The 26897-nt window shown below is 45.1% G+C and overlaps 1 protein-coding gene across 3 annotated transcripts in view; it reads left to right on the forward strand.

The window, feature by feature from the left end:
• LOC122103295 (myosin phosphatase Rho interacting protein) overlaps positions 1 to 26897 on the forward strand; it is a 144621-nt gene that overhangs the window by 22046 nt on the left and 95678 nt on the right. For all 3 annotated transcript variants that reach the window (XM_042673833.1, XM_042673835.1, XM_042673834.1), the window contains exons 2-3: positions 10251 to 10328; positions 12239 to 12304. In XM_042673833.1, the coding sequence (XP_042529767.1) occupies positions 10251 to 10328; positions 12239 to 12304 (144 nt within the window). The remainder of the gene's footprint in view (positions 1 to 10250; positions 10329 to 12238; positions 12305 to 26897) is intronic.

A 26897-nucleotide genomic window follows, 5' to 3' on the forward strand; every position in this document is an offset into this window, starting at 1 on the left:
CTCTGTGTCTGACTGACTTGCTCTATACTAACATGTCTTCTGAGGGTGGGTGACTCCAAAGGAACAAGAAACCTGATTAAACTACCTTTTAGAAATCCTGGTTTGTGAGCCACAGACAGGCTGTGTGGAGCCAAGAGTTTAGTGTGTCATGTTCTGGATGCCTTGGGGGCTGGTTGTGATGGAGTACTGTGTCTAGAGGATAGTGTGTGTCTGGGGACGGTCCCTGTGCAGCTGACAGTACTGAGTGTAGGCCAGGTTCTTAGCTTCTGCCCTACCCATCTAGGCTAGGTTGTGACAGTTGACTTTCTGACTTAATCCAGACCTGCCAAGGGAGAGTGGCAAAGGAACCTCATTGTAGTTAAGTAAATAGGCCTGAGAGAGTGGGGGTGTGAGGTGAGTGGGGGTGTGTTTGTGTATAGGTGAACCTGGCTTCTAAGGGAATCTGCTGGCCAGGCCAATGGGAGTACATGTTGTGTAGCTTAGAACTTTGCCAGCTGGCATTTCCTACAGAAGGCTTTGGACAGACACCCGAGAACAGGCCCCTGAGGACTTACTCCAGTGCCTTGGGCTCTGGGGTTGCAGCAGGTTTCCTGCTAGCATTGTACAACTGTGTAGATTAGGTGAAGGGAGCTTTTCAGAAGTAACAGGTTTGGATTCCCCTCTCTTATGGTGAGATAATTCTGGATTCGATACAGTAACAGTAAAGGTACTCTTCACCCAGTTCCCTGATGGTGACACTCTGCAGCAGAGGTGTCCCTCCTTGCCCTGCTCTGCCTGCCTATCATTACTGTCTTGCACTCCAGCAACAGAGTTCTCACTTCCGGTAGATTTCACTTCTCAGGAATGTTTGAGGGAGTCACCTAGCACATCACCTGTGTGTCACCTATGTATTGCCTGTGCATCACCTGTGTGGATTGGCTCTTCTCTTATCCTGATCTCTAAGCCATCCAGGTGTTGTATGTAGTCCTCCGTGTGTGTGTGTGTGTGTGTGTGTGTGTGTGTGTGTGTGTGTGTGTGTGTTGGTCATGAGCCTTGAACTTGGGGCCTGGGTGCTGTTCTTGAGCTCTTTTGCTTAAGGCTAGCATTCTTCCACATTAAGCCACAGTGCCTCTTCTGGTTTTCTGGTGGTTAATCAAAGATAAGACTCATGGACTTTCCCGCCTGGGCTGTCTTTGAACCTTAATCCTCAGATCTCAGCATCCGAGTAGCTAGGATTATGGCATAAGCCACCAGTACTGGCTAATCGTTCCTTTTTTACTGTTGACTGGAGTCCAGTGGGATGATGAAGTGCCACAACTATTCATTCACTGGAGGTTTTGAACTATTACAAGTAAAGCTGCTGTTGCCATTTGCATGTGTCACTTCTGTGTTGACTGTGTTTTTACTTCTCTAGAATAAATACCTAGGAGTGTATTTTCTGGTCATATGGCAGTTCAATGTTTAGTTGTTTTTTTTTTTTTTTTTTTTTTTTTGTCTGTCGTGGGGCTTGAACTCTGGGCCTGGGCGCTGTCCTTCAGCTCTTCAGCTCAAGGCGAGCACTCTACCACTTGAGCTACAGTGCCACTTCCGGTTTTCTGGTGGTTTATTGGAGATAGGAGTCTCACAGTCTTTCCTGCCCGGGCTGGCTGTGAACCGTAATCCTCAGATCTCAGCCTCCTGAGTAGCTAGGATTACAGGCGTGAGCCACCAGCGCCCTGCTCAATGTTTAGTTTTTATAAGAAACTGTTAAACTGATGTTCATCAGCACTGATACATTCTCTTTGCATCCTTGTCAGCAAGGATGCAAAAAATTAAAATTAATTTTAATTTTAGCCATTTTTTAATTTTAGCCATTTTGATAGGAGTATAGGGATGTCTTAACTTTCTTTGTACTTTTTTATTGTAAAAATGCTGTACAGAGGGGCTACAGTTACACAAGCAAGGTAATGAGTACATTTCCTATTGTCTAACATTTTTTGTTTGTGGTGGTACTGAGACTTTAACTCAGGGCCTCATGTTCTTGTTTGGCTTTTTTGCTCATGTCTGGCACTCTTCCACATAAGCCAATTCCAGCTTTTTTTTTTTTTCCCCCTTAGTTAATTGTAGGTAAGAAGTGTCTCAGAGATTTGTCTGTTTGGTCTGGCTTCAAACAACAGCAAGCCTCAGATTTTAGCCTCCTGAATAGCTAGGATTACAGGTATGAGCCACAGGCATCTGGCTTGTTACATGGTTTTAATTTGCATTTCTCTAATAGCTAATGATGAATGTTCATGAAGACATTGCTGCCTATAGATTTCTGTGAAATGTCATTTTTACTGTTGATAGGTCTTTATATAGTCTAGGTACTAGTCCTTTGTCAGGTAGTTGGCAAATATTTTATTTTTACTTATTTTATTTTTTCAGTCCTGGGTCTTGAACTCTGGGCCTGGGCAGTATCCCTGAACCTCTTTGTGATCAAGACTAGGGCTCTATCTCTTGAGCCACGGTGCCATTTCTGGCTTTTTCTGAGTAGTTTATTGGAGGTAAGAGTCTCATGGACTTTTCTGCCCAGGCTGGCTTCTAACTGCAATCCTCAAATTTCAGCCTTCTGAGTAGTTAGGATTACACGCGTAAGCCACTGGTGCCCAATGGCAAATATTTTATACTATGTTCTAGCTTATCTTTTTACTTTTATCCTTCTATGAGTGCCATTTGCAAAGCAAAACTTTTTCATTTTAATGAAGTTCTATTTTTTTTGGGGGGGGGGGGGGTGTCTGGTCCTGAGGCCTGAACTCTGGGCCTGGGCGCTGTCCCTCAGCTCTTCAGCTCAAGGCTAGCACTCTACCACTTGAGCCACAGCGCCACTTCCGGCTTTTTTCTTTTTGCTTATGTGGTGCTGAGGAATTGAACCCAGGGCCTCAGGCATGCAAGGCAGGCACTCTACCACTGAGCCACCTTCCCAGCCAAGTCCTACTTTTTAAAAATCTTATTTTCTTGTAAAGATGCTGTACAGAGAGGTTACAGTTACATCAGTAAGGTAATGAGTACATATCTTGTCAAGCATTGTTACTCCCACCCCCTTTGTTTTTCTCCTGCTATCCCTTTCTTCTCCCATCTCCCTCATGAAATCCAATTTTTTCAGCTTAAGTTTTATGTTCTATTTTGAGTTAGGTATTTTGGTTTGCTTGTGGATGAACCATAGCTGGAGACCACTGTTCAAAGTCTTGTCCTTCGTTGAATTGCTTTTTCTTTTTTTAGCATTACACTAGGATTTGGACTTGGCCTTACACTTGCTAGGCATATGTTCTACCACTTGAGCCATGCCTCTAGCCCTTTTTTGCGTTGCTTAGTTATTTTTTAAAGTGGGGTTTCACTTTATGCCTGGGCCAACCTGGACTGCAGGCCTCCTGTTTGTGCTTTTTCATATTACTGGGATGATAAGTGCATACCACCATGCTCAGCCATCAATCATGCTGCCACAGTGGCTTGAGATGGCAGGTATATGACACTGCCCAGCCATTGGTCAAGATGGAGTCTCATGAACTTTTTTCCCCTAGTCGCCTTAACCTTGATTTCCTGATCTCTTATCTTCAAAGTAGCGAGGGTTATACACTTAAGCCACTGTGCCTGGCCATAGAATTACTTTTATACCTTTGTCAGAAATTAAGTTGGGTGTGTTTGTGTGGACTTAATTCTTCATTTTCTCTAACAATGATTAATGTGTCTGACCACTCATACCACATTGTCCCAAATACCACTGATGTGTGTGTGTGTGTGTGTGTGTGTGTGTGTGTGTGTGTGTGTGTGTGTGTGTGTGTGTGTGTGTGTGTGTGTGTGTTAGTCCTGGGGTTTGAACTCAGTGCGTAGGCACTCTCTGTGAGCTTCTTTTTGCTTAAGGCTAGTACTCTACACTTGAACCTCAGCATCACCTCTGGCTTTTTCTGAGTAGTTTATTGGATTAAAATCTCATGGACTTCCCTGCCTGTGCTGACTCTGAACCTTTTCTTTTCTCATTGTGCTGGTTAAAAATTCTTGAACTGTGTTGAGTTGAAAATGGACATCATTGTCTAGCTCTGTAATTCTGTTGCTGAATTATATTTGTTAATGTATTCTTCACTTTTGTATCTGTATTATGAATTGTTACCCTATAGTTCTATGTTCCTTTTGTGTGTCCATTGGTATTTCCATGTTACCACCTTCTCTAGTATCTAAGATAAGACAACACAAGGAAATTGTGAAATTGTCACTATGTACTTCCTTGGACCCAGTCTCCTGTTTGTTTCACTATATATCTAAGTGTTTAAAAGTCACCTTGTAAGCTGGGTGCTGGCGGTTCACAACTGTAATCCTGGCTACTCAAAAGGCTGAGATCTGAGGATCGTGGTTCAAAGCTAGCCCGGGCAGGAAAGTCCATGAGACTCTCATCGCCAATAAAACCATCAGAAAACTGGAAGTGGTGCGGTAGCTCAAGTGCTAGCGTGCTAGCCTAGAGCTGAAATGCTGAGGGACAGTGCCCAGGCCCAGAGCTCAAGCCCCACGACTTAAAACAAACAACCAACCAAAAAAACACCTTGTAAGTGTAAGTGTAAGTGTGTTTTAAAAGACTTTAGTTTGAGGGGCTGGGAAGGTGGCTCAGTGGTAGAGCGCTTGCCTTGCATGCCTGAGACCCTGGGTTCGATTCCTCAGCACCACATAAGCAAAAAGAAAAAAACCGGAAGTGGCGCTGTGGCTCAAGTGGTAGAGCGCTAGCCTTGAGCTGAAGAGCTGAGGGACAGTGCCCAAGCCCAGAGTTCAGGCCCCACGACTGGACCCCAAAAAAAAAACAACAACAAAAAGACTTTAGGTTGAAGAGTGCCTGTAGATTCCAGCAGCCCCTTTGGAGACCAGCATCTGTTCAGATTATGTAGGAACTGAAGTTGGTGTTAATTCTTTAAACATTTGGTATCATTCTCCAGTAAAAGTACTGAAAAAGATCATTCAGAGGTGTGGTGACTTCTGTGGGGTCTGGAGCCATGTTTTTCTTCTGTATAGTCTGCTGTACAGGGATGTCTCATACAACTCAAGCCCTTCCTTTGGACCCTTGCAGCCTAGCTCAGCCCCAGCGTCAGTGAACACCTACTGTTTCTGCTTCTTCCAAACGAGCCAGAAAACAGCAAAATTGAGCATAGCACTTCACTTGCTAAGTTGCACTCCCTACTGGGTCAGATTACTTTTGGGCTATTGCCTGCCACTGTTTATGAGCCTCTTGTATTGGACACTAAGAAACTTAAAACACAGCAGCTCTGCTGTGGCAGGGAGTATATGGCATTTTTAGACAGTGGGAGAATAGCAGCTTTCTTTTTTTAAAATTTTTTATTGTGAAAATACCGTACAGAGAGGTTACAATTACATGGGCAAGGTAATGAGTACCTTCTTTCCTTTCTTTCTTTCTTTCTTCCTTTTTTTTTTTCTTTTCTTTCTCTCTCTTTCTTTCTTTCTTTTTTTTCGGATAGTGCCCAGGCCCAGAGTTCAAGACCCACTACCAACAAAAGAAAAGAAAAAAATATTTTTGTTATCTATAAGTAGTTGTACAAAGGAATTGCCATTCACCGAAACAGTTTACACATACAGTCTATCTTGACCATTTTTTTTTGTGGGGGCGGGGGAGGGGTCCTGTCATGGGACCTGAACTCTGGGCCTGGGGGCTGTCCCTTAGCTCTTCAGCTCAAGGCTAGTGTTCTACCACTTGAGCCACAGTGCCACTTCTGGCTTTTTTCTTTTGCTTATGTGGTGCTGAGGAATCGAACCCAGGGCCTCAGGCATGCAAGGCAAGCGCTCTACCACTGAGCCACCTTCCCGGCCCCCATGAGTACATTTCTTATCAAGCATTGTTGCCTCCTCCTTTGTTTTAGCAGCTGCTCTTGACAGATATTTCTGGGCTTTAGAATCAGGATCATAAGTTTTTCAAAGAAAAAGAAGCTCACAGAGAGGGCACTATCCTCCTAGGGCTGAGTCACAGTGGACTTGCTTGCCTCTCTTCTCTCCCCTTTCTGGACTGCCTTAGGATGGCAGGACATAGCCAGAGCTGGCCTGCCCCATTCTTGCTTTCTTGGGGCACAGATTGTGGGGTAGGGGACAGCCAGGCTATAACAGTATAATTACATACATGATGAAACTAAAGGCATCTATCAGTTCTAAGATGTATCATTGTCATAATGACAGAAGTGAGTCACTAGATGTTGACCTGGGAGGTCAGGATGGCCGCTTGAGAAAGGAGTCTTGAATGATTTGGTTTTGCCAAGTAGAGAGGCATTGTGAGGGAACTGGGAAGTCAGCAGCAGAGGAGGACCACCAGGATATGTGGGTATCTTCTTATAGTGGGCTCTCTGGACTTGTGAAGCAGGCCATAGTATGGATGCACTCAATTGGATACTTTGAAGGACTAAAGACAGCTCCCAGATGTGACCTCACTAGAATCCTGTGTGTGTGTGTGTGTGTGTGTGTGTGTGTGTGTGTGTGTGTGTGTGTGTGTGTGTGTGTGTGTGTGTGTGTGTGTGTGTGTGTGTGTGTGTGTGTGTGTGTGTGTGTGTGTGGTTGGGGGGTGTTCTCCTTCATGTTCACATGGATAGCTGAGTAGAGCAACCATCAGAGTGTCCATGCCTCCTCTATTTCCTAGTTACTTCAAGCTGTGGGCTAGGCCTGATGCCATCCATCCTATAGGCAGCAGATTCACCTTTCAGGAGCTGGTGTGCTAACTGTGCACCTCATACATCATGGGGCCTGCTCAGACTTCCAGACCTTCTTGTTCTCTTTTCCCATTGGGTCCACTGTAGCTCCTTCTTGTAAACAGTAGATCAGATCACTGCTCTTTATGACCATTGTCTTTATCTCTGAGTGAAGTTTCCCAGGCTTGACTGAAAACTTAGGCAGTCCTTTCAGGCACCCAGAAGCCTGGCTTCCTTAGAGTGGGGAATAAGTAAGTTTATGCTATTGCCTGCAGATAATATGAAGTAGGAACTGTCCTCATTTTCCCACTGCCTGACATAGGCCTCAGTAAATGATTTCTTTAAAACGGCTTTTATTTTTATTTATTTTTATGTGATTTTTTTTATTGTCAAGGGGATACACAGAGGGGTTACAGTTAAATAAGTAAGATAATAAGTACATTTCTTTTAAAACTTGGTACCCTTGCCCTCATTTTTCTCCTACTTTCTTCCCCCCCCCCAGTCCCCAAGATGTACAGATCATTTCCAACATATTGTCTTGTGAATATTGCTTAAAACAGCTTTTATTGTGGTCATATTCATCCTGCACAACCAACCCATTTAAAGTGTACAATTCAATGGGTTTTGGTTTATTCTCAGAGGTACAGCCATCAACAGAGTCACTTTTAGAACACTTCTTTGTCTCCAAAAGAAATTTTTTACCTCTAGCTATCATCCTAGTCCCCTACTAAGCTAAAGTTTTGCTTTTGTAAATGTTTCACTGGGTAGCATCAGCTTCCCAGTCGGCTCCTAACAGAGTGCTTGTTTTTGTGCTGTGTCTCTGCCAGCCAGGACCCTTTTACCATGCGGTTGTAGAGCTTGAACTCAGGGCATAAGTGGTGTCCCTGAGCTCTTTTTGTTCACAGCCAGCACTCTACCACTTTGAGCCACAGCTCTACTTCTGGTTTTCTGGTGGTTAAGTGAAGATAAGATTCTCAGACTTTCTTGCCTGCATTGGCTTCAAACAGTGATTCTCAGACCTCAGCCTCCTGGAATTACAGATGTGAGCCACCTAACGCCCAGCCCCTTTACAAGGCATGCTCTGAAACTGATCTGTAATTTGTGATTGTGGTCCAGCCAGGTGGTACTGGTAGGTCCCTTGTGTGTAGCACATGGCTGTGAGCTCAAGTAGGCCCGAGTAGATGTTTGTTCATTGAATAATGATGCTAACGAGGACACAGACCTGAGATTTTGGTCTGCGTTGTAAAGGAACATGAACATGATCTCTCCTACACTTTTTTGGGAAAGGTCAAGTAGATGTAGCTGGTGATGTTACGATGCCCTCAGCCCAAGCCAGAGGCTAGGAAGATGGCACAGAGTCAGGCAAAGAGACAGTGTTGCTGTCTAGCCTGCTGAACTTATATCACAGGTATGGGATGTGCATGCCAGTGGAGAGCCCAAGCAGGGTTCACCAGGTACAGGATGCACACTGAGAGAGGTCTGGCCCTGGTTCAGGCTTTCCCATGCTGTGGGTGATATTCAGTGGGATCCACTTAGGGTACACATTTGGAGTGATCTGAGGAGAAACTCAGTATGCTTGTTCTTCTTGGGGAAAGGGGGCACTGCTGGTGTCGTTTTAACCCTTGGTCTTCTGCTAGCACTCATTGCTGTTCCGTCAAAGCAGTTTCTCTTTCTTCCTGAAGCCCACCCTACTACTGGCCCACAGCCCTTCTTACCCACTCTACTTATGGGAAAATATAGTGCTTCCAGGGGCCTTGAAAAGGCCTGTGAAAAGATTCCAAGAAAAGAAGATTCTTGGCTGAACCCAGAGTTTGTGTGACCTTCAGCAAGCAGCTTGCCCTCTCTGAATCACAGATTCCACAGCTAAATGTGATAAAGCTTCCCAGTTGGGAGATTGTTCAATAAAAAAAAAATTAAGCTGGGTGCTGGTGGATTACGCCTGTAATCCTAGCTTCTCAGGAGTCTGAGATATAAGGATTGTAGTTCGAAGTCGGCTGGGCTAACCACCATAAAGCCAGAAATGGATCTGTGGCACAAATGGTGGAGCTGTAACCTTGAGCAAAAAAAGCTCAGGGACGGTGCCCAGACCCTGAGTTCAAGCCCCAGGATTGGCACAAAAAAAGAAAAAGAAAGCATTTAGGAGCCCTTTTGTGGCTTATTCAGAAATAGTTGTGTGCATAGCAGTCGGTGGGGGTGGGGGGGTGGGCTGGACTTCCCTTTTTGTTACTGCTTCCCATTGTGGCTGTAAAGGAGGACAGAGCCAATGTCCTATCCTGTAACCCATGCTGAGTTTCTACTGCCAGGGCCTGAGAGTGGGGGGTTCTTTGCACTGAAAATATAACAATGCCTAACATTTATGGAGGTTTTATGGGCCAGACACCAACTCCGTGTTTTTTTCTTTATACAGTTTTTATTGAGATACAGTTCACATACCGTAAAATTCACCCTTTTAAAATATGCAATTTACTGGGTTTTAGCATATTCACAGTGTTGTGCAACCATCTCCAAGATCTCATTCCAGAACATTTTTATCACTCCTAAAAGAAAACCTATGCCCATTAACAGGCACCCCCCTCCTCCCATTCCCTTCTCACCCCTGGGAGCCATTAATCAGCCTTCTGTGGGTCTGCCTGTTCTAGATGTTTCACGTATGGGGAATTCTACAGCATTTAGGCCTTTGTGTCTGGCTGCTTTCAACTACATACTGTGCCCTATAGCTTGCACCAGTACCTCTTTATTTCACCGTGTGGATAGACCACAATTTGTTCATCCATTTATCTATTGGTGAAGAGTATAGGCTTTTACTACCTTCAGATGGTTGTGAGTAATGCTTTTAAGAACATTGAGGTAAAGGTTTTTATTTGCTTCCTTATTTTCAGTTCTCTCTCTCTAGTATATACCTAGGAGTAGGGTTGGTAGGGCTCCCATTAGCTCTATGGTTAGCCTTTCGTAGAACTGCCAGGTTGTTTTGCCAAGTGGTTGCACCATTTTACCCTCCTATCCTGGATTTATTTGCATCATCTTAATCAGTATTCACATCAACTACATGAATTTCCTGAGGTATAGGTAGAACTGTTGACCTTTCACATGGGAGAAACAACTCAATGAAGACTTGAAATCCTACTACTTGGCTGTAGCAGGTGGCTTATGAGTCTGGCTGGTATGAGTTTTGACTCTTCTGGGCCCTGCTTTGTGCTATGTTTTGTTCTCATTTGTGTTACATTCTTAGTGCTGAACACATGCTGGAATTAACATACTATTGAATGCCATTTTTTTTCTGATCTTGATGTTTTGATTGGGAACTTAAGGGAAGCTATGCCTGTGTATTCTGGGATATTGTACTTGGTGGGTTTTCAAATTCATGGAGTTTTGTGTTCCCCTCTCTACAGTTGATGTTGCAGAATCCCTCCAGCCTTTTACTCTCAAATGTCCTTCTACTTTGGACACTTATCAGCCTGCGACTAGGGTATGGGAGGTGATTTCCTGCTTGTTAGATTGCCTGATTGTCTTGCCTGGCTCTCTCCCACTCTGGTCCAAAGTTGCTGATAACCTGCCTTTTTTTTTTTCCTCTCTCTCTCTCTCTCTTAGGCAAAACCCATTTATGGTGGCTGGTTACTCCTGGCTCCAGATGGGACTGATTTTGACAACCCAGTGCACCGGTCTCGGGTAAGGACACCAGAGTGAATATTCAGGGTAGGAGAAATGACACAGAGAAGGGTTCTTTTGAGGACAAATTGGTGAAATAGGAGAGGAAGACAGGAGTTGAGCAGTTTATCTATGATGCCAAGGTTAGCAAAGATCCATTCATTTAGCAGACTTGTCTCAGAATATGTTATGCAGACTCTTCTCTTCAGAATGAGCTACTCTCATGTTGACTCTCACCTGGTCTTTCAAATCAATTAAGTGGGAAAGGCAAAGGAGCAGTTGAGTATGGGTTTGCACTATGCTAATTTGTGTTCCAGTTCTTACAGTGCCAAGGCCCTGCCTTCTGATGCTCCCTCCTGAGCTAGAGGCTCTGCACATGAATACTATTGAAAGGATGGGTCCTGGAGGCCTAAGCTCCCCTCTCTCTAAGCTGTGTTATTTCTCTTATCTCCTGGGAACCTGCTGGGGCAGGTCTCTGCTGGCACAGTGGCACAGTGAGATGGTTAAAACAGCATTGTCCTGACTGTGGTTTGTTTTTGTGCCAGGAAGCCCCTTTGGGTCCAGCTCCAATTAAAATGCTGTCCTTTCTTTTTCACGCACTATCTATCTTCTTGTTACAAACTACTCCAGTGCCTGCTTCTCATCTTTGAAGCTTCCCTTCCCTTTCCCTTTGGTCTCTTTGGCTCACCCCCTCTCCATCTGGGACAGGGCTTCATGACTACATATTCTGGACCCACACACCTGACATTATATCTCTGGTCTTTGGACTCTTCTGGAGTGGGTTTAGATTTCAAAGATTATACATAGGAGCCTTGGAAACTTGGAAATGTTTCTGGAAGACAAGTCCAGGCAGCCCTGCTCTGGACATCTGGCCTGAAAGCAACCCTGCACATCTCTTTGCAAGAACCTATTCCTGCCTTAAGGCAAAGGAAGGTCCTATTCTTGCCACTCAGGTGGGAGATAGATCTAGTCAGACTGCAGTTTCCAGGGAGCAAGTGCCCTTCCTGGTTTCTCTTGTTTGTGCAGAATTGCCATTTCCAGTTCCTGATGGAAGAGTCATTATTGCAAATGATATAATTCTGCTCTATACACACATAATATTGTTTAGTTCTATGCTGAGGATAGGTCCTGGATCCTGCCGATGACCTCGGGGGTTAATGGCATTCCCTGTCAATTGTGATTTAGCCCATAACCTTGTTTTGTAGACTAGGCCCTTTCTCCACACAAAGAGTATATCCACCCACAGCCCTTTTCATTCTAGCCCTTGGTTTCATTTGACTGTTGGCAGTAAGTAGCCTTGTGGCTTGGCCTTTGGATAGAGAGTGAGTGGCAGTGCCCTTTGCAGTCAGTCACACCCTGAATAGTGGAGTTGTTCCCTCTGATCTCACTTCTCTTCCCTTTTGATTTTTGTTAATTCATTCCATCTCTGAATTCTGGAATCTGGTTGTCCTTATATCTCCTGGAAAATGATCAGAGCACCCCTTTTTATAGCAGTTTCCTGGATATTTTAAGAAGTAGTAATCAGTGGTATCCTTAGGTTATTCCAAATAGTGTTGGATCATTCATCCATAATTATCAACATATATCATGGGACACCTTTGTGCTTACTACCATGAGGAATACAGAAAGATGATTACCATGTGATTAACCATCTGCTTCCATGAAGCTTTTAGATTCTAAAAAGACTCTTCTTGTTAAACCTTGATAACTCATGTGGAACCACATGACATTGTGATTTGGGTCCCTCTCCTGGCCCCCAGCAAGGCTAATGAATCACTGTGCTTGTGCTTTATGTCTTTCTATTCCTACCATCCACCTCAGAAATGGAACCTATGAAGCCAGCATTCCTTAGATAGGAGTTTGTCAGATACAGTGCTTCAGCTAGGCAAGATCTGGCTCACTGACCACTCACTTACTTTGTTCTGTTACAGAAATGGCAGCGGCGGTTCTTCATCCTTTATGAGCACGGACTCTTACGCTATGCCTTGGATGAGATGGTAAGTGTCCTCACCACTCCCTGTCCCCGACGTCTGTCAAGTCCCCTGTGGGTGTCATTGGCAGCATTATGTGTCAGTGTAGTCCTGCTCTAATTTCTGTTTGGGAGTTTGGAGTATGGTACCAGGTAGAGATAACTCTGCAGATAAACCCAGGTAACTCTGGGTTTGAGGCATAGTCTTCTGTTGTCCTGAGTAAGAGGAAGTACTGAGAGAGGAAGTCACTTCTGTTTAGGGCCAAAAGGAGTTTGGACTTTGCATTAGGGAAGTCCTGGTCTCAATGGAGATTTGGACTGAGTAGGACACTAGGTATGGGTGAGGACAGGTGGGTTCATGTGGTGTCTTTCCAGGGCTGCCTGTTAGTTCCCAGTGTGATTGGTTTCACTTGTCACATTAGATCTTGGTATAGATTTTTTTTTTCTTTTTGGCTAATGTAAGAGATTTGACATTATTTTCAGTGTTCTTCTGGTCACTAGGCCAGAGATGTAACGACTCCTTTGTACTCTGCTACTTAATGTGGTTTTTCACCTGCTTCCTGAGTGTGATACTCTTATTTCAGAGGACAACCCCCTTAACCCAAACAGGTGTTTGGCTTTTCTTTCCTACTCATGCCAATTCTTGCCTTTCCTCTATAAAGGAAATTTCTCTTCCCTAGCGGAAGTATGACTGCATTTATAAAGGGTTAAAGTAGAAGACTGCCTCTTACTGTGGATAACTGTGTGCACATGCATGTGCATACATATAGGTAGTCTTTGAAAATTGGGACCATCCTGGAAAATCTAGTCATGTGTCAAATAGGCTAGCCTCACCTGTCACAGGCAGAGTAAGAGACTTCTAGATGTGAACAAGATAACTGCCATCCAAGGAACTTGTAAGGGACATTGGGATTTGGGAGCGATTGTTCTAGTTCACATGTAAAAGGCCAGAGTGGGTTCGTTTCCTTATTCTTTGTGGTGACACTTTTTCTACTCTTGATCTGGAGACCATTAATAGTATGAACCTATACCTGTTATCCTCTGTCTCTGTCTCTGTCTCTCTCTTTTTGTATGTGTTTCTGTTCCTTTCTCTCTTTCTCTCTCTCTCACTCTCTCTCTCTCTCTCTCTCTTTCTCACACACACCACATTGTTGCTTTATTCTTGGGAGAGGTGGTACTGAGAATTGAACTCAGGGAATTAGGCATGTTTGGCAAGCACTGTCACACATGAGCAATGCTCTTAGTCCTTTTGTTTGTGTTTCCTCTTTTTCACCTCCATCTCCCATTTCACCTTCTTCTCCTCCTTTTTTCTTTTTTTTTTTTTGTCGGCCGTGGGGCTTGAACTCTGGGCCTGGGCGCTGTCCCTCAGCTCTTCAGCTCAAGGCGAGCGCTCTACCACTTGAGCTACAGCGCCACTTCCGGTTTTCTGGTGGTTTATTGGAGATAGGAGTCTCACGGTCTCTCCTGCCCGGGCTGGCTTTGAACCGCGATCCTCAGATCTCAGCCTCCTGAGTAGCTAGGATTACAGGCGTGAGCCACCAGCGCCCGGCTTCCTTTTTTCTTTTTGTTGGTTGTGGAGCTTGGACTCTGGTTCTGGGCACTCTTCCTGAGCTCTTCAGCTCAAGGCTAGTGCTCTGCCACTTGAGCCACAGCACTCACTTCCAGCTTCTTCTGTTTATGTGGTACTGAGGAATCAAACCCAGGGCCTCATGCATGTGAGGCAACTACTCTACCACTGAGCCATCTTTCCAGCCTTTCCTCCTTTTTTCTTTTAGGTCCAAGACTGGATTCGAACTCTGTACCTGCTGCTTTTGCTCATTGACTAGCACTCTACTAACTGAGCTATGCCTCCAACCTCTCCTCCTCCGATTTTTGGTGGCTGATAACAGGACTTGAACTCTTAAGCTTCAAGCTCCGGTTGGTCATTTTATTTCATGGATGGCATTCTACCACTTGACTCATACTTCCAGTACAGCTCTTTTGCTAATTAGTTGGAAATAGAGTTGGGCTTTTCTCCCTTGGCTAGCTTAGAACCTTGATTCTCAGATCTCAGCCTCCTGAATGAGTAGGATTACTCATGTGTGAGCCACTAGTATCCGCTATGTTTTCTTTTTGAGATTTCACCTATCTTTGCCTCACTGACCCAAAGTAGTTGGGATTATAAACATATGCCACCATGTGTAGCTTCATTGATTGCTTTTTAAAGACTTTTTGTCTCTGTTCTTCTGGTGAGGTTTTATATTCAGTGAATGGACTGCTGAGGGTTTTGCCATACAGACACCTGTGGTGCAGAGTAGTTTGAGATGTGTGGGTTGGAAGTGAGCATTGATGGATGGTGAAGCAGGAGAGTGAAACATGCTTTTCCTTCGGGGTAGAAGGCAAGTCTAAAGGGGACAGACCTTATTCTGCTCTTGTCATCTTTCTGACTTGGCAGTCACATTGACAGCAGCCCTAGGGTGAAGGTTGGGATCTTACAATTTTTGAGTTTACCCTGCCCTCCCCAGGCCTAACTGGCCTTAAGCCCTGCAACTGGCTAATAGTATAAAGGGAACCACAAGTGGTCATTGCATTGTACTCAAGCTGAGTTGGGGCCATGAAACAGCTTCCTGGACTTTGCTTGGTAACCAATTATTGCAGTTGGAAATCTGTTTTCAGGACCAGCTAAGTTTAGCAAAATTTATTCTTCCCCTTTTTTCAGTTGCACAGCACAAAGAAGGTGACTATTGGGCAGCCTTTGTGTTGGCATAAACATAGAGCACATGCTTTATCCAAAGCATCACTGCTCAGTAATTGAGACCATTGAGCCAGGAGTGCTGATACCTCACAGCCTTCAGTGGTCTCCTGACAACCTGAGTGTGGGCTGGCTAATATTTCATGTGGTGTGTAGTAGACATGGGCCAGTGCCAGGGATGGGGAGAGGTGGGAAGCCCCAGGAAAGTCTTGGACTGAACAGAGGCTATTAGGGCTGAAAGATCTTGTGCATTGGCTGCTTTCTGACAGATAACCTTGGAACTGGAGGAATGACTAGGTAACTAGTTGGTGCTGTTCCACCTGTGTGGTGGGTGATACTCATGCAACACTTCCAGGGGCATTATTTTCACTAGTAAAAACCAGCAGTGGCAGTTGTGTTGAAATGTTTTTAGAACATCACATTGGGCTTATAAGACCTTTTCCTGTTGCATCAGGAAACTTACATGAAGCCATGGGTATAGAGGCCAAACAGTAGCATGCATGGGAGCTCTCCTTAAAGAGGCTAGGAAGGGGAGCTTTTCTACATCAAGGTTTGTCCTTGATAGCCAGGATGAGCATACATTCAAATGAGCCTGTGAACTCCAAATCTTCTGCCAGCTTTCTAGTGCTGGGCTGGCAGCATCCTGAGACCTAGAGCAGGGAGGGTCTCTGCAGACAGGTTCAGCACAGCTGGTTCAGCACAGAATCCTCTCCGAGAATACCTAAAACTGTGGTATTCCAAGGGGTTATTGTACCTCAGTGATGTATGACAATGTCTGTAGCCATCTTTGTCACAATCAGAGCAGGTATGTGCCTAGAATTTAGTGAGTGGATGCCAGGGATACTGTAATATCTTACTATGTATAAGACAGCCCTCTATAAGAAATATTGCCAAAATAACAGCAATACCAAGGATGAGAGCCCTTGAATAATTTGGTCAGTGGTTGACTTAAATTTTAGTTAATTATTATTTATTACTGTTACTATTTTTGATGCTGGTCCTCGAGCTTGAACTCAGTGCCAAGGCATCATCTCTGAACTTCTGTGCTAAAGGCTAGTACTCTGTCACAGTCCCATTTCCAACTTTTTAGTAGAATAGAGGTTAGAGTCTCGTAGACTTTCCTGCCTGGGCTTTGAACCGTGGTCCTCAGATCTTAGCCTCCTGAGTAGCTAGGATTACAAGTGTGAGCCATCGGTGCCAGACTTATTGTTATTATTTTGGACAGAGGGCCTTGAACTTACCTGGCTTGCTTGCTCAGGGGGCATTCTTGCTGTTTGCTATTTATTTTGGAGATGGAATTTCATAGATTTATCTGCCTAGACTGACTTTGGACTGTCACCCTCTGAACAGCTAGGATTATAAACATGAACCACTGATACCTGGCTTAATTTTAATTTATTTAAATAATTTAAATATAAGGGTTTTTTTGGGGGGGGGGTTTATGACTTTTAATGTAATTTTGTAAGAGACAGACCATGCCAACAAAAAGTGGAAAAGTTTGTAAGTTGTAAATACTCTTTCTTGTTTAAAATATAAGTTTGATTTGCTATCAGCTCTGTTCTTTGGAAGCACAGTGAGAGAAATCCTGTGAGAGAGTTGTGGGGAAGGTTTGGCTTCCAGCCTTAAGGGAAATGGCATTTGTAAAATAGGGGTAGACTCTCTCCTACTCTGGAGGAAGATTTCTGTGGGGCTTTCTGACATCAGGCCACCCCAGGGATAGCAGAACTGACTGTGTCTTGCCCTAGGCATCACATATTTCTTCCCATGGTGTATAGGGCCACAGTGCCTGTAAAGTGTTTTCCCACAGCAGCGGCTCTGAGTAGTCTATATCCATCTCTGATGTCTGATCTTATCAGTCCTGCTAGGCCCAGTTCCAGCCCTGGTGGCTTACCCTTCTGCTCTATGTAACTGTAGCATTTTATGGCTGGTCAGTTCCTTAACACTTAATCACAATCTACTTGGAATTTTTAAAAATACAATATTATACTTGTTTTTATTAGTTAAATGTTACCAAGTAGATAGTGACATCCCACAGCTGTGGCACACCCCCTCACCCCCATTCATTGCGTTCCTGAAAATTCTTGGTAGGTTTCTGCATTGTCTGATGTGTCCCAGAGATAGTAAATAGTTGTGACATTGAGCTCACATACTTTTTGGTGCCTTGCTGCAGAATGTGTACTTCCAGCTTGGGAAAGGACCAGCATAGGTAGGAAAACAGAAGGTAGCACAAAGGAATGATCCTAGCAAAGTTAGGGATATATGGTACCCTTCTAAAAATTCTGAAGACTGAATGGGGAAGGTTATCTTAGTCTTTCTTGGCTGGACTGGGGGAGGCAGGTAGATGTCTGAGGGTTACGGCATGCCTTCAGGAGAAAGCAAGTAGTCAGTCCCTTTCCTGCCAGGGAACCTTGGGAACCTCTACCAGGAGGGGTTGCTGGACTCCGTCAATCTCCAGAGGCTGACCATTGCCTTTCCAGGCAGCTAAGAGATGGGATCACTTTTTGGAGTCTCTTTTCCTTTTTTGGGAAATATTCTTTTTTATATATCTATGTACTGTGTAACTGGTGAGTGTGCAAGGGAGGCAGATTTCCCAAAAATGGAAAAGAAACTTTGCAGATGCAGGCTGGGGTGAGGTGGACTCAGAGTAGCTGCACCAGTAAGAGTCTGAGGAATCTGGCCACACCTCCTGCTTCTCAGGAAAGAATGGAGCACAGGATCAAGGAACTTAAACAGCCACCTTTTTTCCTCTGTACTTTTTCCCCTAATAATGGCTGCCCATGATTCTCCCAGGCTCTCACTGTGGATGGAACTCTTGGGGACTGACTTGGCTAAGATATTGGTGTCATCTGCCCAGAGACTTCCTTTTCCTTCTGGGAAGTAAGGCAAATACGATCTGATTTTGAAAACAATTTAAAAATTTTATTGTATTATAAAGTTGATGTACAGAGGGGTTGCAGTTACGTAAGTAGGTAAGGAGGAGATTTCTGTGTTTTGTTTTTTGTTTTTGTTTTTGCCAGTCCTGGGGCTTGAACTCAGGGTCTGGGCACTTTCCCTGAGCTTTTTTTGCTCAAGGCAAGCCCTCTATCACTTAAGCCACAGTGCCACTTCTGACTTTTTCTGTTTATGTAGTACTGAGCTTCATGCATGCTAGGCAAGCATTCTACCATTAAGCCACATTCCCAGCCCAGAAAGATATTTCTTTTTGGACAATATCAACCCTTCTAATTTTTGTTGTTGTTATTATTGCTTGTTTTTTGACTCACTGTAATAGATGAACTGTCCCTCATTGGAAGGAGCATTGCAGATGTAGGAATGCTTTCTGTTTCTCAGTGGGGCCTTTAGTATGGAGGAAATTTAAATACTGTTTTCTGGAAACTGGGGCCTGAGTTTTAACCCAAGCTGGAAAATTGGGGGAGGAGCTAGGGGGACACAACTTGTGAGACTCTGTGGCACTTTCTCCTTGTTCACAGCTGTGAATTGGTCTCCCACATAAGTAGCAACTAAGGATGGAAACTGTCAGCAGATGATCTATCATAGGTGGATCACGAAAGAAGAGGTAGACTACTAGGTGTGATAACCTGGGAGTTTCTAGCTGTCATCTGATCCAGGCCTTCTATGTTATAGATAAGGAAATCTAACTGGAAGAGTGTGACTGAGACTGTCTCCTACGGGCTGACGCACAGGTGTGGGGAGAGTAGTGAGTTTCTTTGATCAGCAGTGTATAAGGTAGGGGCCTGTAGAGACCTCTGTTTCCATAGAGGCCTTGCAGGCAGTTTGAGGGCTATGTGCTGTTTTACTTTGGTTGAGTGTCCCCCAAGGGTATATGTGTGTGTGTGTGTGTGTGTGTGTGTGTGTGTGTGTGTGTGTGTGTGTGTGTGTAAAAAAATCTTTGTTCTCAGGGTGCCATTGGGAGATGGTATATGGGCCTTTAAGAGATGGAGCCTTAGGTCAGTGGGGATATGAGAGCAAAAGGGATTGTGGGACCCTGTTCTCTTGCCTCTTCTTAGTTAGAGATAGTATCACTGGCTCTGATGTGTACTTCCAGTGTAATGTGACACACTTACTAAAGGCCCATATCAATAGGGTTTGGAATCGAAGCTCTAGAAGCATAAGCAAAAACAAAACCTCTTACTAAGCATGTTAGTATTTTGTTAGTGTTACAGAGCTGGCTAATACTTTTTCTCCAATATGGAAGATAGATGTGGCCAGCCTAAGCTTTGAAAAGGGAAGAAGTTAGAGAAGAGCATACAGGAACTAGTCAGGTAGGCAGAGAGGGTCAGCTAGCAGGCACAATCAACCCATGCAAGTGAGTCTAAGATGACAGAAGTAGTTTAGGTTAGCCTAAATCCTCTCTGTGTCCTTGTTCCCAAGGCACCTGCTAGAGTACAGAGAGTACCCTGTACTTATTTCCATGTGAGTGTCACCTTTAGGGAAGTGGGCGCCGTGAGGGCTGGGCCTTCATCAGTGAGAGTTTGTAATAAGTGTGTAATGGGTGGGAGGTGGTACATCTGCCAGCCATCCTCCCTTACTCTTTGATATTTGTATCTCTGTTGTAAACATTTTAAGGCCTCTGTCTAAAGAGCCACCTTTTCAAATTTCAGACCATGCTGAGGGGAGTAGTACTTAGGTACGGAACCCAGTGATTGCCTCAGCTACCCAGTTAGTACCTTTCTGTCTTAGAGACTGTCCAGTGTCCTTGTCTTCCTCCACAGTATTGTAAGTTAGGAAACAAGGGCAGTAAATTGTAATTAAGTGTCAATGCCATAATTAGGTCCCAGACAATCTCCTTTCCCAGTATGTTTGCAGTTATCTAGCAAGTAGGCTCAAGGGCACCATGGTGGTGGTGGCTATGCGTCTTGTCTACCTGGATACCATCTGTCCGCCCTTTGTCATATGTAGTATTCTTACAGTGATGGGGAGGACTTGCTGGGGACAGTAGGAGCAGCAGTTCTCTGACATTGGTAATGGCTTTGTTTCTCCTGGGGAAGCTTGGAGAGGATGGACTGTGATTGGCATCTGGTCACCACCTGCAGAGCTTGGGTGGAGTTCCTACAGCTGCTGGGCATTGTCCTGTAGGTTGCAGGCTACAGTGATTATGGGCTGGATGTCTCCCTCCTGTAGAGAGAGGAGTGCTAGGAAAGTGCACAGCTTGGAATAATTGGCTTGGAAACTAAGTAGCAGCAGGGAAAGAACTGTTGAAAAAGAGTCATTTTATGAAAGTTTACAACAGAAAACATGTAGGGATGAAAAGGCAAAGCCTTGTGCTAATACCAGTGTGTTCACAAATGAGTGTGCCACAATCATGCTCATAAACAAAGTGGACCATCATGGAGGCTACCAAATTCTTCAGGGCAAATCCTTTCCATCATTACCTTATACTCTCCTCCCTTTCCCTTCCCCTACACATACTGGGACTTTCTCAGATATTCCTGCCATTGAACCTGGCCCACCTGACTATATGCTCTTGGCTTGGCACCTTCCCAGTAATAGGTAATACTATGGGTTAGAAAACAGTCTGTGAGGGCTGGGAAGGTGGCTCAGTGGTAGAGTGCTCACCTCGCATGCCTGAGGCCCTGGGTTCGATTCCTCAGCACCACATAAGCAAAAAGAAAAAAGCCGGAAGTGGTGCTGTGGCTCAAGTGGTAGAGTGCTAGCCTTGAGTTGAAGAGCTGAGGGACAGCACCCAGGCCCAGAGTTCAGGCCCCACGACTGGACCCAAAAAAAAAAAAAAAGAAAGAAAACAGTCTGTGAATTGAAGGCTGACTGAGGTCAAGCAGCTAAATATGTGTCTGTCTTCTTGCTCTCTCCCTGTTTAGCCCACTTTCATAAGAATCTTTAGCTGGATGCTGGTGGCTTATGCCTATAATCCTAGCTACTTAGAAGGCTGAGATCTGAGGATCACAGTTCAACGCCAACTGAGGCAGGAAAGTCCATGAGACTCATTATCTCCAATAGAAAACCAGAAAACTGAAAGTGGCAATGTGGCTCTAGCGGTAGAGCACTCTCCTTGAGTTGAAGAGCTGAAGGACAGCGTCCAGGCTGAGTTTAAGCCCTGTGACTGACCAAAAAAAAAACAACAACAACAAAAAACTCTACTATGGCTGTAAGGAAGAAGGGGGAGAGGGTGGCTTTTTATCATGGTAGAAAGCTCTTTGAAGCCGGGCGCTGGTGGCTCACGCCTGTAATCCTAGCTACTCAGGAGGCTGAGATCTGAGGATCGCGGTTCAAAGCCAGCCCGGGCAGGAGAGACCGTGAGACTCCTATCTCCAATAAACCACCAGAAAACCGGAAGTGGCGCTGTAGCTCAAGTGGTAGAGCGCTTGCCTTGAGCTGAAGAGCTGAGGGACATCGCCCAGGCCCAGAGTTCAAGCCCATGACCGACCAAAAAAAAAAAAAAAGAAAGCTCTTTGAGCCCAGGGAGAAAGTCATGCTGATAGGGTCTCAGAAACACAAGTAAGCAATGTGAGGAATCTTAGGAAGGGCAATCCTCTTGTACTGTATGTTCACCTGTCTGAGGCGTGTTGGCGTAGATTGCGAGGCATTTCTTTGTGGGGTAGGCATTGATCACACATACAACATGTTAGGTATTGATGCTATAACAAGTTCCACAAAGTAGGTGGCTTAAAATCACATACTTTCTATCAGTTTCTAGAAATCAGGTCCAAGACAGGGTATAAACAGGCTGCTCGTTCTGAGGCTCTGAGAATAAATCCCTGGTGCTGTCTTTTGCTGCAGTGGCCATTGCATGCCTTCCTCAGCTGACCATTTCTGCCACCTCTAGTATCTGTCAGCCTATTGACTTCTGTGACCTATCAGCTCTCCTGTTGCCTCTTTCTGATGAGAAGGACCTTCAGGGCTGCATTCAGGGCCCACTTGGATAAAATCAAGAGTGGTCTGCCATCTCTTTAATCTCACCTGCCTTTTTGCCAACTAATGGAATGCTCACAGGTTTCAGGAGGAACAAGCATGGCTATGGGTATGTTTTTCAGCCAGCTGCAAATGTGACCAAAAGATGTGGCAGAAACAGAAGGGCTTGTAGATCCTGTCTCAACAGTTTCCAGAGAGATGGTGCGAGCCAAACCTGAGAGCTACAGTGACCTTTCCTGGACCTATCCAGGAGAGTAGTAGGAAGGGCCTTCCCTCTTTCTAGCAGAACTTCTGCCTTTGAGTGGAGGGTATAGCTCTTCCTTTCTTTTTTCCTCAGCTCTCAGTGAGCTAGGGGAACTCATCAGGGGTATGTAGTATTCACTGATGCTACTGTCAGAGGTGAGCCATTACAGATAGAAAGGAGAAGGAAGCCACAGGGATGGATGGTTCCAATGCCATTTGGGCGGCAGCTTTTTCTAGAGTAAGGCAGCATCAGATGTCCATGCGAGGAAGACCAGAAAGAGCCAGACCTTTCTGCAGGCTGGGTGAAAGATAAGGCTTTGTCCAGGTTGTAGTAGCACAGGTTAGCTCAAGAGACAAGCCCAAGTCCCACAGTGGAAAATGGAGCTATATCACTGTTAAGTGACTTGTTCAATGAGAGGGCTCACAAGGAGGAAGAAGAGATTGCTTATTGTCCTTAAGAGTCTGTCATCCTATAGTGAGCCTGGTCTTATGTTTATATCTCACATATAAAGTTTAAGTCAAGCCCAGGACACTGAAATAAAGAAATAGGGACAGATCAGGTGGAGGAAGAACAAAATCAATCCCAATACTACTGGGCTTTGAAGGACTTGGAGCAGTCCCAGCTGTGTCCTGCTTCCAGCCAGCCTCACAAAGCAGGCTTGTCCTGTTGGGCAGAAAGGTCTGAGAGGTACATTCTCTCCCACCCCGTCCTTCCTGAAGTAACCTGGCTTCCATCTTTATCTCTGCACTTCAGAGTCTGCTATATGGCAGTTCATTCTCTCCCTGAACCTACTCTGGGGTTGTGCCTGGCTCCTGTCATCTGGCTGAAGAAGTGATAGCCAGTAGGGCCGTAAGGTGCCTACGGCCTGGGACCTGGTGGCACCTGTGCTTCAGCTGAAAACAGGTCATATTGGTGCCATCAGCTGTCCATGCACAGGGTACAGTGGCTATCATTGTGGTAGAGCCCTACGGCTTACCTCCTCTGGGAACTCCCTACCTTGTTAGGACTAGCTAGCCTTAGCCATCAATACAAAAATGAGAAGTGGGCTGGGAAGGTGGCTCAGTGGTAGAGCGCTTGCCTTGCATGCCTGAGGCCCTTGGGTTCGATTCCTCAGCACCACATAAGAAAAAAGCCGGAAGTGGTGCTGTGGCTCAAGTGGTAGAGTGCTAGCCTTGAACTGAAATGCTGAGGGACAGTGCCCAGGCCCAGAGTTCAGGCCCCACAACTGGACCAAAAAAAAAAAAAAATGAGAAGTCATGTATCACCACAGTATATCTTCTTTCATAGCTCCAGAAAGGTCAGTAACTTGCCCAAGGTTGAAGCTTTTTCCAGGTAGAGCTGGCATTCTTGCCCGAAGCCATAGGTTACAGGCCCATGGACTGGGACATTCCAGAGCCTTATCTGGTTAATGTTTGTTGAGTGCTATTGTGCCAGGATGAGCTGGAGCAGAAGCCCTGTACCTTTGTGGCCATTGTTGCATGGCTTCATACCTGTTGAAGGCATAAAGTGCCTGCATTGAGCTTGTATGGTACAGGGAAGTCATTGGGGAGCAGAGGGTCAGGTTACCTCTTAACTCTAAGCCCTGAGTTAGTGATGGGATAAGGCTGATTTGAACCTGGGTGGCAATGACTCCAGTGGCTTCTCAGCAAGAGACACAACCTAAAGCAACTTGTACTCTGGAGGCCTGCTGTAGTGTAACTGGAGGGACCATGGTAGTAGATGCATGTAGTGCCAAGAAGGAGGAGCCTTGGAGATAAGTGCTCACCTGTGACAGGGCAGGAAACTTGAGACCCCTACCCTCTGAGTAGAGGGTAGGAAGAAGGCTCCATAGCTACCTGCTTATGGTTCCAGATACAGGTCCACATTCACCAGTGGTTCTCAGGGCTGGGTTTTGTGTGAACAAGGCATTGTCCTCAATGAACTAGTGAGCTACTGAGGGACAGAGGCTCCTCAATATCCATCTAGCAGTGAGCAGTAGGCATGCAAAATTGTGGGTAAATAAAATACTGCACCCAGCACTGCAGCTGGTGTCTCTGGCATCATCTCCAGATGGCAGTTCCTTATATAGGACCATTTCCCTATGCCATATGACCCATAGTCCTTCTATTTGCCCAGCTTTAGAAGATGGGGACTGTTAGGACCCTTATCCTGGAGAGTGTGAAGGTAGGAGGGAAAGGCAAGAGGCTGCAGTAGAGGGGGCAGGGAATGCTATGGTGAAAATGTTTCCTATTTCTTACCTTTTTTGGGGGGAGGGGTCTTCATTATATGTTGGAAGAATGCACAGTTGATAACTGTGTAAGAAGTTAAGAAGGCAGTCAGTTGGCCCAGGCATACCTGCATAGCTCTATGTAAATGCTGCCATTTGAGAGAGTAAACTATAGGCATAAGAATAGAACTCACATAGGCTGGAAATGGAAGTGTGAAAAAGCCAAGCAAGAATATGAGGCTCTAATATTAAGTCCCCTAGTACTAGCACCAGGAATGAAGGAAGGAAGGGAAAAGGAGGGGAGGGGAGGAAGGAAAAGGAAAGGAAAAGAAAAAAGAAAAAGCTTTTCTCTGTTATTGATGATATGGTGACCACTCTGGGCCCTGTTGCTAAACCAAGAGTCCTATTACCCAGCTCTTAGCACTTCCTTCGGCCCTGGCTTTGTGTTTCCATTGCCTGTATCATACTATCTCTTTCATGAGAGCACGGGAGATATAGCACAATTCTTGACAAGACTCCTGTGGTCTGTGTGCCAGACCTCAGTTGCTCTGTTTCATATTTCAGACCTGTTTGGTCATGTGGAGACCTCATGTTCATAGCCAGCCCTAGAGCTTCAGAGAGGACAGACTATCATATATCTCATGTGGATTCTAGTTGTCACATATTGGGCATGTATGAAACACCATGGGGACATTGCCATGTCCCTGAGGATCAGAGAGGAAAGCAGAGGTTTGGAATTTACCTTCTCACTGTTCTTCCTGGACTGGGAATATACTGGTGATAAGACCATAACAGGGTTAATAGGAATTCTGTAAGGCTTCTGGAGGCCTTGGAGACCTCTTACCTTGTTCTCTTCCATGTTGTCTCTTCCTTGACTCCACTGTTTGTGGCTTGCTGTGCTGAGCATGAGGTGAGTTGCTGTTTTCTCTTTATGTCACCTGACATTTTTTTCTCTCTCTTCAGAGGTTCTGTAGGGAAAGATGGACACTTCCTCCTCAGGCTGCCTGTTGAGGTGAGAACAGGGCCAGCCAGATGAGTGGGCTGTCACCATTGCCTGACTCCTGCAAAGGGACAGATGGGGGGGCGGGGGGAGGCTGTGACTTAACTCTGTGGCTTGTTTCTCCATCTACAGACAATTGGGAAGTAACAGGTGGGTGTGCTTGAAGGCTGCCCTTACGCAGCCTGTGCAGTAGTCTGAAGGGACAGAGTAGGGGTAGGCCCAATGTACAGGACATGCTTCTTTGGGTGCAGTTTCACATTTGAATGCTGCATAAACAAGTGGCAGTTTGGCACCGTTGGTCTTCTCCATATAGATACCCTTTTCTCGATTAGGAGAAAACATTTGTCTGATACTAGATTTTTCTGAACACATCCAGTTATTTGATTTAAAAGTTGTTGTTTTTTTCATTCAAAGTCAAGCATTTAAACTGTGTAACTACCTTGGTATTTGGAGATGGTCAGCTCCAGCTTCTTCAAGCACCAGGTACTTTGCTTCAGTGATTGCCTTAGGGTTTGCTTCCAATGAAGAGAGCATAATATGTGCATATATAAGCAGAGAAGTGCATGTACTGGATCTGAGAGCAGAACCCGACCCTTAAAAAAATCTTTTGATTTCTCATTGGCATGATAGTTGAGAAGGAGGAGATATACTATGTGATACATACTTATTTTTCTCCCTTTTATTCAGTACTTACCCTTGGGTCTCATGTTCTGATATATGTGGAGGCTGAAAATGGACCAGATGGGAAGTTTCAAGACTTTAAGGGGTTTTGTTTTTATAAAACAATAAGTGTGGGGCTGGGAAGGTGGCTCAGTGGTAGAGCGCTTGCCTTGCATGCCTGAGGCCCTGGGTTCGATTCCTCAGCACTACATAAGCTAAAAGAAAAAAGCTGGAAGTGGTGCTGTGGCTCAAGTGGTAGAGTGCTAGCCTTGAGCTGAAGAGCTGAGGGACAGCGCCCAGGCCCAGAGTTCAGGGCCCACGGCCAGACACCCCCCCCCAAAAAAAAATAAAAACAATACGTGTACGTAGTACTACCCTCTTCCAGACCTCCCTAGCTATTGAAAAAGCTGGTCTCAACTGCTCATTACTAATGCCCATCAGACAGGTTTATACCACCAAGCTATATCCTTTCCCTCATGTAAAGAACATGTTTTTACTACTACATTTTCTTGAGTTTCAAAATATAGCATGTATTGATTTTATACTCTGTAAAATGGGATTAAGCTGGGGGCTGGGGACTTACACTTGTAATCTTAGCTACTCAGGAGGCTGAGATCCGAGGACTGACGTTTGAAGCTAGCCCAGACAAGGGAGGCCAAGAAACTTTTATTTCCAGTTAACCACCAAAAAGCCTGAAGTAGAGCTGTGGCTCAAGTGATAGAGCACTAGCCTTGAGCATAAAAGCTCAAGGACAGTGTTCATGCCCTGAGTTCAAGCCCCAGGACAGACAGACAGACACACACACACGCGCGCGCGCACACACACACACACACGATTTAGTTCTTTTCACCTTCCTGGCCTGACTTTACATACATGTGTGTCACACAGGCACAAATGTGTCACATCTCTTATC

This window comes from Dipodomys spectabilis, unplaced genomic scaffold, assembly GCF_019054845.1.
Source record: "Dipodomys spectabilis isolate Male_0828 unplaced genomic scaffold, ASM1905484v1 ptg000018l, whole genome shotgun sequence".
Lineage (NCBI taxonomy): Eukaryota > Metazoa > Chordata > Mammalia > Rodentia > Heteromyidae > Dipodomys > Dipodomys spectabilis.